Genomic DNA, 10,427 nt, shown 5'->3' with positions numbered 1-10,427 from the left:
CCTCTTCAATGAAAGGAGCAAGAGCTGCTCAGGAAAGAGCTTGTTCACTTGCAAAGGGCACGCTCGGCAGCACCCCCTTCCTACTTGTGCCCTCCGCACGCTGGTGCTACCTGGAAGCATCACCTGGCCAATGCCTCGTCTTTTCCACACATAACCACTCGAGGGGCTTTTTTTTTTTTTTTCCTCAGGAGAGCACTGGGGCGTGTGTGCAGTGCGCGCGTGTGCGTTGAGGTGCCTTTGTGGAGAAGGTGCTGAGCCTTGTTGCTGGGGGAACATGGGGAGGGGGCGAGCAGGAGAGTGCTGGGGAGACGTTGGGAGGGTTTGTGGCTGGCGAGAGCCTCTGCTTCATTAAGGTTACCTGATCGAGGACCAAGGGGCAAGTGAGAAGAAAACTCCACAGAGACCTGAACCTGACAGGCGAGGGAGAACAGACAAGGGCAAAGGCCAAAAGCCTCCAGTCTCTACTTACCTGGCCCTGAGGCCACTACAGGCATAGTCTGGGAGAGGGATAACCTGGGCTTTGCAAGTGATGAGGAGTCCTGAGGATTTGGGGTTGTTCACGGGGGGACCCGTGCAGAACGGAGTAAGCAATGTGTGGGGCAGGGGATCAAGGAGGAAGAAAGAGGGGGAATGGGATGGAGGGGTGCAAGAGGGGCCTCTGAACAGCACTGCGAGGCTTCTGAAGGAGCAACAATAGCAAAACAGCCAGGAAGACACCTTCAAAGGATTGACATGAGCTTTATTCATATATTCTAGACGCCCCTTTTCTGAGTTTCACGTTACTGAGCACGGGAGAAGTTTTCAATTGCTTCCTTCATTTCCTAAAACAAAAAAAAAGAAGATAAAAAATAATAATAGTCACCAACCAAACAAAGACAAGCTTGCTATAAGCTGGAAGACAAACGCAAACCCTCGGTAGCTGAGTTCTTTAGAGAAAATAAAAGGATCTGTAGATGCATACAATTGCTGCTTGGCTCTACTTAGCAAATTACCTCGATTAACTGAGTTTTGTCATTGTCCTGCCGGTGGTGGTAAATACACTGGCTGAGCAGCAGATGGAGTTTCTCGAGGTGGCGTATGCTGCAGTCCTTGGTTGCCTCGCCCACAGCATTCAGCAGCTGCTGAAGAAAAAAGCCAGACAGTAGACATTTACAGTAGCACGAGATCTTCTGAGCAGGCTCTCGATGTGTTCACACACACACAAGAAGGCAGTCCAACACAACTCTCATCCTACTTTCTCGTATCGCTAAATAAAGGAGGAGTGAAACGTCAGGGAACAGACTTAAGCATGGCACCGGATTTCCATGGAGGAAATGAGCTCCTTGGACCTACTTGAGAGAAAGAGCAAGGCTCCAGTTGTGTTAGCTGCATGTTGGCCCTGCCTGCAGCTCCGCTGGCATATTGGAGAGCTCCAGGCTCGGCAGCAGAGCGGGAAGGAAAGGTAGATGAGCGAGCTGCAACCTACCCTGAGCCAGATGTGAGTTTCCTTCTCAGCAGCGGGTGACCATCTCCTCCTCTTCTCTGCCTGGCTCTCCGAGGGCGATGTGGGCCGCCTTCGCTTTCGTCTGCATACAGCTGCACAGAGATAGCAGAAGCAGCAAGCCAAAGCGTTACCTAAGCAGTTCTGTCTTCCAAATCGAGCATCGTCCTCTTACTTGGTGCACAAGGCAAAACAAGACAAAAAGGAAAACAGGAGGGAACTTGCCACCAGGCAGGGGCGTACTGGCATCTGCAGGCACCGCTGGCAATGTGTGCTCCTCTTGCTCCTCCAGCTGCCGCTCTTCCTCCTCCGCCAGCAGTCGAGGCTCAGGTGGGGATGCCACAGGCAGGACTTCCAGTGCGTGGCAACCTTCAGTCAACCAGAACAGGTTAGCCAAGCGATGGCAGTCCGACACAAGCAGAGTACAAAGTCATGCCAGGAAATCAAATACCCAAACACATGCCAAAGAGCTGCTAAGCTACCGATGGCAAAGCTCTATGTGTAGGACAGTTCCCACCTGCTCTCCTTTGTGGTGCAGCAGGTGGAGCAGCTTGGTGGAGAAGCAAGTCCTCAAAAAGCTTTCTCCCTTCCTCCTTGCTGGGTGGCTGGACATTGAAGACTTCTCCATAAAGCTCCGAAAACAAAGCTTGCACCTGAGGCGGGAGGAGAAAAGACAGTGCAGCCCTAAGGCCCCCCGCAGATTCGTGCTCTACTCCAAGCAGGTGAAAACTGTTTTCAGGGAAGCCGAGGAATGCTTTGAATAAGGGGGAGACTAGAACAAGTTTGCTTCTTGGCCTTCACGGCAAGATTGTAGTGGGTCAGCCCGGCACTGGAGGGCGTCTTCTGTAAGGAAGACCTCCAGGATGAAAGCTCAGGGCAGCGAGCCGAGGTTCCAGTGAGGCCAGGGAGGGCACGCACCAGCTCCTAGGTGGCCTGCAGTGGATTGCCTTGCCTTGCCGCCCTTCACTTGGAAGCCTTGTGGCAACTCCCGAGGGAGGAGATGCCAGCAGGGTGCCCTAGAAATAGCAATGTCCAAGTGCTTAGGAGGGCACAGGATTGAGGTACTTCAGGGAGTGATAAATTATCATGAGACTGAGAAAAGCGGGCAAAGCGGTGGCAGAAATACCTCTTCCGGGAGATCTGCATGGCAAACATCCGAAGTAGCGAGCAACAGCACTGGAGCGTAAGGTGGAATGCGCTCTAGCAGTGTGGTGAGCGTAGCTCTCAAGGTGACTCCAGCAGCCTCCCACCAGGCATGGATGTGTGGCATATAAATGATGCTGGGTGCTGTCCTCTGGGCTTCTCGGACCAACTAGTAAGAAGGAAGTTTGGGGAAGACCACTGAAGCGAGTAGCAGCATACCTGTGGTATGCTGAGAGAAAAGAAACCCTTTTCTTTGGCCCCAAACCGGGGTTGCCGTTCAGTCTGCTAAAGAAGGAGGCTGGCGAAAGGGCATGACCAGCAGTCAGGCAGATGCAGAGGCGCCTCCTGGGAGCTAGAGAGCCTGAAGAGGCAAGGGAAACAGCTCTGCGGAGCCCGCTGCCAGCAGCAGCAGCTCTTGCCAGGAAGAGAGGTTTCTCAAGAGCATCTTGGAGCTCCCTGAGCTGCTAGCAACAGCCTTACTGTGCAGCACTTGCAATGGAAAAGATGCTCCTGCACAACATGCTGCTTCTCTGCTGTTCAGTGTACAAGAAAAGGGTTCCTTCAGCACAACATAAACACCACAGAAAGCACAGGAAAGCCAGGCCACCTCCGCTAAGCCCGTGAAGTCTATTAATGCTGTGAGACTGCAGAGAGAAGCGGTACCTGTGTGCATCTTTCTTCAGGTGGCGTGCTGCTAGCAAAGAGAGCCGGCAGGTCCAGCACGTGAACGGCAAACCTCTCCAGCGCGTGTAAGAGTGCAGGCGCCAAGTGAGAAGTTTGCCCGTAGCCGGGCTCTCCAGCTATTAGGAACCTGGGCCGGTGACATGCTGGCTGGCCACAAGCATTGCTAGGAGAAGAGCTGCAAGACAAGCAGTTTGGAAAGAAAGCGATGAGTCAAGACACAGCTGGTGAAGGTGTCTGTCTTTGTCCAGCACACACCAGTCTGCCTGTCTTCCCCGCTGAAGCTCTCACGCTCAGGATGTCCTGAGTTGAGGAGCCTTGAGTTCTCCGCACTGGTCAAGCTTAGGTGAAAGTGGTCAGCTGGTAACGGAGGTGGTGGTCACGAAGGGGCAGAACAAGCCTTCTGGGAAAGCAAATGACGCGGGCTTTGAGAGCCCTTAGCTGTATGTGAGGAAGGGCAAAAGTGGCTAGGCTCAATAACAACATTCCTGTAAGCCCATAGAAATGGGGGCTACTTGCTTGATTCTTGCGTTCCAATTGTTTCATCTGTCCTTGGGTGCTGTCTCCTAGGTTGCAAGTGCAACTCTCCTTGAGGAATAGCGTGCATGAAATTAGGGCAGCATGCCCTAATGTCTGTGGATGTCTTTGGGGGAGGAAAAGGAGGCTGCCCCCTTCAGCTTGATCGGCTGCAGCTCCTTGCTTTCTTACAACTGTAGCACCTAGTTCTATCTCTGTGCTTGCTTCTTGCAGTTTTGGATACCAGACACCCTGGGCAAGGTCTTCTTTCCTCCCTCATCTACCACCCCTCCCACCTGCAACCGCCAAGACACTTGGGAAAGCCCCAGCAATCAATCAGAAGCATTTCACTCAAAAGGTCGCGGGCAGTTTAACAACCTGTTAAAGTGGAGGAAGGTTTCCTTTTGCTGTCCAGAAGGTGATGCCTCCTCACTCTCCATGCAGGCGTTTTCTACAGAAGGATTGGTACCGTGAGAAGGTAAGAGAGGCTTGTTAACTCTCCTGAAGGTCTGCAGCCCTCCCTTGCACTAAGCCAGCTTCTAACTGAGGGCTGAAACCCACTGCCTTGTATGTCTTCACTGCCTGGGCATACACGGAATAATGCCATTTCCCCCAAACTGTCTGCCTTTGCCTAAGCTATGTTTTACTGGTGGCAAAAACTCCTCTTCTCCTTACAGTACAGCTAGAGGACAAGCAGGAAGCCCTTCCGCAGTTCCTGGACACCTAAAGCAGCCAGCAAGGCCACTTCTTTCTGCAGCGGGAGCCCACACTCCCAGTGTGGAAAGGAAGGGAAGGGCACGGCCTAACACTCCCTCATATTGCCTCCTCTTTCAAGCCTTAAATCAGTGCCAAACCCCAGGAAAGATGATGCTGACAACCTCCAGAAGCTGGCTGCTTCAGTGGAGAACGCATAGTTCCCTTGCTGTGAACCGGGAGGAGTTCCCAGCTCTGCCCTCTCTACCGTTCATTCCATTTACCCTCCGCCTGCCGCAAGGGTTTCTTTCTGTTGTTGGCGCAAACTAGCAGGGTTTGCTTTGGGAGAGGCTGACGGCAGTGAACGTAACGGCCCTACCTGGCTGTTGGTGCTTCTGGAGTGCAAGGGCTGCGTGGGGAAATACCCTCTGCACGCCTTTTAGGAGCCTCTCTAGCGTGTTCTGAAGCAGTGGCTTGGAGGCGGGTGGGAGTGGTTGCCCGGGGGAAGCCACGGCCCTCTGTGAAGCTGGTGCAGTCTTCTGCATAGCCAGCACAAAATCGGTTGCAGTGATCTCAATGGAAGCCACATTGATCTGCAGCTTCTGACTGCTGGTGTAGATGTGGGGATAGTGGCGATGGAGAGCGCAGAGGGCAGCTTCAGCGCAGAGGGCTTGAATGTCGGCCCCACAGTATCCTAATTCAGCAGAGCAGAAGCAAAAGGTCCGTCAGTCTCAGGCAGCACAGAGGAGCCAAGGACAGGCTTTGCCAAGGGACGCTCCGTTCTGGGAGGCACAGCCTCCCGTGTGGTGAGAGACAAGGGAAGGGAAGGCTCGGGAGCTTGGCTACTGCCTGGCACAAGCTCAGACGCTGTCAGGACCCAGTCAGAGGCAGGAACTCGGAGCGCTTTTTCATCTTACCGACACATGTTTCAGCCAGCTCTTCAAGCAGCGTGTCCGATGGCTTTGGGCTCCAGCCTCTCGTGTGGATCCTGAAAATCTCTTTGCGAGCCTACAAGCCAGATGGTTACATTTGGGCTTGTCTGCAACCTTTTTCTCAGAAACAAAAGAAACATCCGCAAAAGCCCCACTGTCACATTCCCGTACTTGCTTGTCTTCCTCTGCTAAAGTTAAGAAATGTGTGCATTCTAGTAACACACTGCCTGCTTCTCGAAGCTCAGTACTTCCCCAGTAGGTAGGAGGAGTAACTACAGTAGGAGAAACAATAATTCTGACTCAAACCTCTACCCCTGAACGAGCAAACGTCAAGCTGTGCCTATGCTCATCTCCGACCTTTGCCAGAGATTCAGGGAAGTGTTTCCTGTTTCTTTCCTGTTTTCCTGTTTCTTTCCTGTTTTCTTACTGTGTTGTGCATTGTTACGAGCCTTCGATCCAATAATGTGTTTCTCCTTCCTCTCCGCTCCCCACACGCTAACTCAAGAAAAAAGAATCTGGGATAGCCAAGAGGGGGGGGAAAAAAAAAAAAAAAAGAAAAGGAAAGAAAGCACCAAAGCCGGGGCTCCACTTTCTCCTGGAGTTTCTATTTTCTAAAGGAAACAGTTACTTCTGGTTGCTCTGTAGCTCTGTGGTCCCTGCTTGGATGTTGCCAAAGAACTGCAAGCGTCCCAAGCCTTGCCACTAGAAAGCTTCCCCAGTGTTGCATCTGGGCAGTGTCCTTCCCGTCTCCATCCAGCTGCCTGCTCAGACCAGTTACAATGGCAGCTCCCTAAATGCTCCTGGGCGGCTCCCAGGATTCCCAGCGCGGCCACACTCAAGCACAAGCTTTCACCTAAGCTTCTCCCAAGTGGAGGAGTGAGAGCGAGGAGGCAACTTCAGGAGGCAAGGGCCTGGGTGGACTAAGGAACGAAGCCAAGCGCAACCGCTTGGGCGAGGAAGAAAGCCCGTGTGCTCCAGGCTCCGTGAAACTCCTGTTTGCAGCCTCCCTCCCAGTTCTGCTCGGGGAACAGGGAGGTCTCCAGCACGTAGGGCACCTCTTTGCTTCCTCCCTCTCGGAGACAGTGTGTGGCAACAGGGTGTTCTTGTAAAGAGAGGCCTTGGCACCGTAGCAGGAAGGTTGCTGGAAGAGCCTTACCTGTCTGTTTGGCAAGGTGAAAAGGAACTCCCTGTCAAAGCGGCCAGGCCTTCGCAAAGCAGGATCCAGGGAGTCTGGCCTGTTGGTGGCGCCGATGACCACGACCTCGCCTCTGCTGTCTAAGCCATCCATGAGTGCCAGCAGCGTGGTGACAATTGAACTGGCAAGGAAATGTTGTTGGATTGCCTGGTTTAGTAGCTGCTGTTACATGCCGCCCGACTTTCTCCAAAGTCACGTCACTCAAAAAGGATAAGCTTTTCTGGAAGAGCTGTTGATTAGGGAAAGGACTCATGGTAGGCCCCAAACACCGAGGTAAGGCAAGAGAGGCCTTGTCCAGAAACCAAGCTTAGGGACTCGATTTCAACTCTTGTCTTTAAAATCCTGTGAACCTCTGTGTCATGGTACTAGAGGAGTTCAGAAGAAGTGCGTGTGTCATCTCCAGGGGACCAGCTGGGTCTTTTTCCCTCGGGAAAGGAAACGAAGCCGATTACGTGGCAATGCAAGGAAAAGGTGGTACCTGTGAATCTGATCTTGGTGACTGGAGCGCACAGGAGCCAGACCGTCGATCTCATCGAAGAAAATAATCGAAGGCCGCTTCTCATAGGCCTGGAAGGGAAGCACAGATGCAGGGCTACTGAGTGTATGTAAAACACAGCCCTACTCAGCAAGAACACGCAGGATGATCCTTGTGGCTGCAAAGGCACGGAGCCTGTGCTGGCCCCAACCCATCTGCAAGGTTTCCAGCCCTTCAGGCCAAGCCGGACGGCACGGGAGAAGGGAACACTGATGTTCCCATGTCAACAGGAGACACGGCCAAACTAGGCAGGAGGCCGAGTTCTGCTGACAGACGTCCACCGCGGACAAGTACAGGTACAACTCTGGCCCAACCTATTTCCTCCTTACCTGCTCAAATAAGGAGCGGAGCTGCCGCTCGGATTCTCCGACCCATTGACTGAGGCAGTCGGCACCTTTTCTCACAAAGAAGGCTATTCTCTTGTCTCCCTGCCTACATTCATTTGCGAGCGCTCGAGCCACCAGTGTCTTTCCAGTGCCTGGTGGCCCACAGAACAGACAGCCTCTGCAACATGACAAAAAGAGATGTCCGTAGCTACAATAAAAAGACATGGGAAAGTGCCTGTGGCAACCGCCGTCCTGAAAGCAAAGCAGCCTTCCCGCCTGACCAGAACACTTGCAGTATTAGAGCGCAGGAAGAGCTCCAGTGGGAGGAAAGTCCAGACAGGTGCCAGTGTTCCCAAGAGGCAAGATTTGAGAGCAAACAAAGCCTGTCTTTCTGGTGGAAAAAGTCGGAAGCTCTTTGACTGAGCCTTACAAAGAGAGGGAGGCGGGAAGTCAGCAGGTCTGTCAAACAACAGCTTAGAGGTGACTTGCCGGACCTCGTGCCTTCCCGCTTATAAACTAGTCAAGGGGACTTTTCCAAAACACTCAGAAGCCAACCAGCAGAAGCACTCCCAAAGCCACCTTCTTAAACCAGGAGCCTTCTGCAGCGTCTTCAGCTTTGACAGCCCTGGACAGCAAGCCTTTGACTGCAACAAAGCATTGCTTGTGGTGTGAAAGTAGGTCTAGCCTGGGCGTAAGCCATTTGTAAGGAATTCCTGTTTACTGCCACTGGGCAAACTGTGCCCGGGCAGAAATGTGGAAGCACACAGGTGTGCTGGCACCTGCGCTTCATGTTCTCCGGAGAAGAGCGCAATTAGCATGTTGTAGTTCTAAGGCAGCGTGTGTTACCTGGGGGGTCGGATTTGGAACCGCTCAAAGAACTCGGGGTAAAGCAAGGGAAACAGCACCATCTCCTTTAAAGCGGCAATGTGGTCAGCGAGACCACCGACACCATCAAAGCATACCTAGGGAAACATTCAAGAGGAGACGTGTCAGAGGTCAGAGAAAGCTGCAGCCTAGCCAAAAAAGCCTTCCCCCCAATGTATCCTATGCCAGCCCAAAGGGAAGGTTCAGGATGACCTGGCAGTTCCCCGAGAGTAAACCGTGAAGCACGGGAGCTGTTGACAGCCACAGTCAGGAAGGTTCTCATGAACACTGGAAAGGTCCCCACCGCCTCAGTGAGTTCCCACTCCTCACCGAACTCTCGGTTTGCACTGGGTCCACTTGCGGCAGGCTGGTTCCCGTTTTCCTTCCCTCCGCGTGCTTTCCCTCGCGTTCATCCTTCCCAGAGTGTAGGGGAAGACCCCTGTTGTGCAAGAAGGAGAAAGGGCAAGGGGCTTTCTAAATGAACCTGCAGGTAGAGGGATAGCTGCGCTTTTCCTGTTGCAAGAGAGTGTGGAAGCACTTATACACTGGCATAAACGTGGATGTTGTGAAGCTATATTCATTTCTCAGAGGCAAGAAGAATTTGGTTCGAGCCACCTGTCCAATTTAAACTGACCTATTTTCAATCATGGGACAGAAGAGACTGACATTTTACTCAAGCGTAGCAAGACACTCTCCCTCTAGGTCTCACTAAATTGCCTACCTGGGTTAAGAAAATCATTGTTCTACTTCACCATGAAATTGTCTACTGACGATTTGTGGCAGGGGCTTCTGGCTTCAGTTACCCAGTCTCAGCCAGGACCTCCACCCTCATCCTTCATCACTGGCTCCTTCCCCCCCCCCCCCCCCCCCAAATCCTGCCTTTTTACAAGCTCTTGGCTAATGAAAGCTATCTTCTCTCCCAGAGGAAAAGCCTTGCTTCCTCTAGACCCTCCGACTGTCACAGCTACAATGCTGTGATTTTCCCCTCGTGACCGTCCCTCGGGAAAGCTTTACAAGTGTTACTCAGTGATGGGAGAGGCACCGCTACGGCTCCCTGAGAACTATCACTAGCCATACACCGACCTGCTCGTTCTTCTGCAGCACGGGCTTCGTGACCGGGCACGGCGAGACGCAGCTCTTTGTCTGACTTCAGAAGATGGGCCTGAAGAAACAAAAAGCAGCAATGAGCCTGCACGCCGGCCAAGAAACGCAACATGCACAGGATACAGGCATCTCAATGACAAAGGGAGAGCCTGACCTGCAGAATGAAGGCAGGGCATGTCAATGACAGTTGTTTTCCTTTAGCCACGTGGAGCCCACTCTGCACAAGAAATCAGCTCTCCCGAGAAACTGTGCGTGGAACCTACCTTCCAATGCCTCCTGGTAGTAGGCAACAGTCTTCCTGGCTCGAAGGTTATACTGCTTCCAGGGACCTTTGCCATCTTCCCCTTGCCGGCCTTCACCTTCCCGCGTTGCCCCTGTAATCACAGAGCCTAGACAGAGCTTCTGATTGGTCTGTGTGTGTATGCATTTGCATTGCCCACCCTGTATCCCACTTACACACAAGCAACGAGCCCTTCAGAGAGGCTCTGCATCTAGCCTACCTTCCCGGGGAGCGGGAGTGTCCTCAGCAGTTTGCCTGAGGTGAGGTGCCCGGGGAGTACCTTCGCCATCATCCTCTGTCTGCTCGTCTTCTGAGGACCCTGTAATTACAGTGCCCAGGCATCATTTCTGGTTTGTCTCTGCCTATGTACCTTCTCATTCCAGAAGTTCTACTCCCCCACCCTTAATCAGAAGCAACCAGCCCTTCAGGCCAACGGTGCCTGTAACCCACATTCCGATGGCTCTTGGTACTGGACGACGGCGTTCCGGGGTCGAAGGTAATAGTCCTTGGGAGAGTCGCGGCCATCTTCCCCTGTGTGGCGTTCACCTGCCTTTGATGGCCCTACAATGACAGAAGCTAGCTCTACTTTGGGACTGCGCTGTGCGCACGGACATTTTCATGTCCCCGCTTAGGCGTGGGGAATTAGCCCTTCCGAGAAAGGCTGCCTCTAACGTACTT

General features: G+C 52.9%; 1 protein-coding gene across 1 annotated transcript; it reads right to left on the bottom strand.

The window, feature by feature from the left end:
• Nucleotides 1-1,225: 1,225 nt before the first annotated feature.
• Nucleotides 1,226-9,700, bottom strand: LOC138068803 (ATPase family AAA domain-containing protein 2-like). Its single transcript, XM_068957524.1, has 14 exons — nt 9,449-9,700; nt 8,696-8,804; nt 8,348-8,463; nt 7,505-7,679; nt 7,119-7,207; nt 6,602-6,761; nt 5,431-5,521; nt 4,930-5,207; nt 4,468-4,502; nt 3,287-3,482; nt 2,607-2,792; nt 1,998-2,133; nt 1,656-1,849; nt 1,226-1,246 (listed from the first exon to the last, which is right to left on the bottom strand). The coding sequence occupies exons 1-14, from the start codon at nt 9,643-9,645 to the stop codon at nt 1,226-1,228; spliced, it is 1,983 nt and encodes a 660-aa protein (XP_068813625.1). The 5' UTR covers nt 9,646-9,700.
• Between the last annotated feature and the right edge of the window lie 727 nt (nt 9,701-10,427).

Source organism: Struthio camelus, chromosome 11 (assembly GCF_040807025.1).
Source record: "Struthio camelus isolate bStrCam1 chromosome 11, bStrCam1.hap1, whole genome shotgun sequence".
Lineage (NCBI taxonomy): Eukaryota > Metazoa > Chordata > Aves > Struthioniformes > Struthionidae > Struthio > Struthio camelus.
The sequence above is the reverse complement of the archived record's forward strand: the minus strand, read 5'-3'. Positions and strand labels throughout refer to the sequence as shown.

Coding starts and splice junctions, on each gene's coding strand:
- LOC138068803 (XM_068957524.1), bottom strand. CDS start 9,645: ATGCCCTGCCTTCATTCTGCAGGTCAGGCTCTCCCTTTGTCATTGAGA. Junction 3,483..4,467: donor AAGAGGAGTTTTTGCCACCA/GTAAAACATAGC, acceptor CTTGTCTTGCAG/CTCTTCTCCTAGCAATGCTT. Junction 2,793..3,286: donor CTGAAGAAAGATGCACACAG/GTACCGCTTCTC, acceptor CCTTCTTACTAG/TTGGTCCGAGAAGCCCAGAG.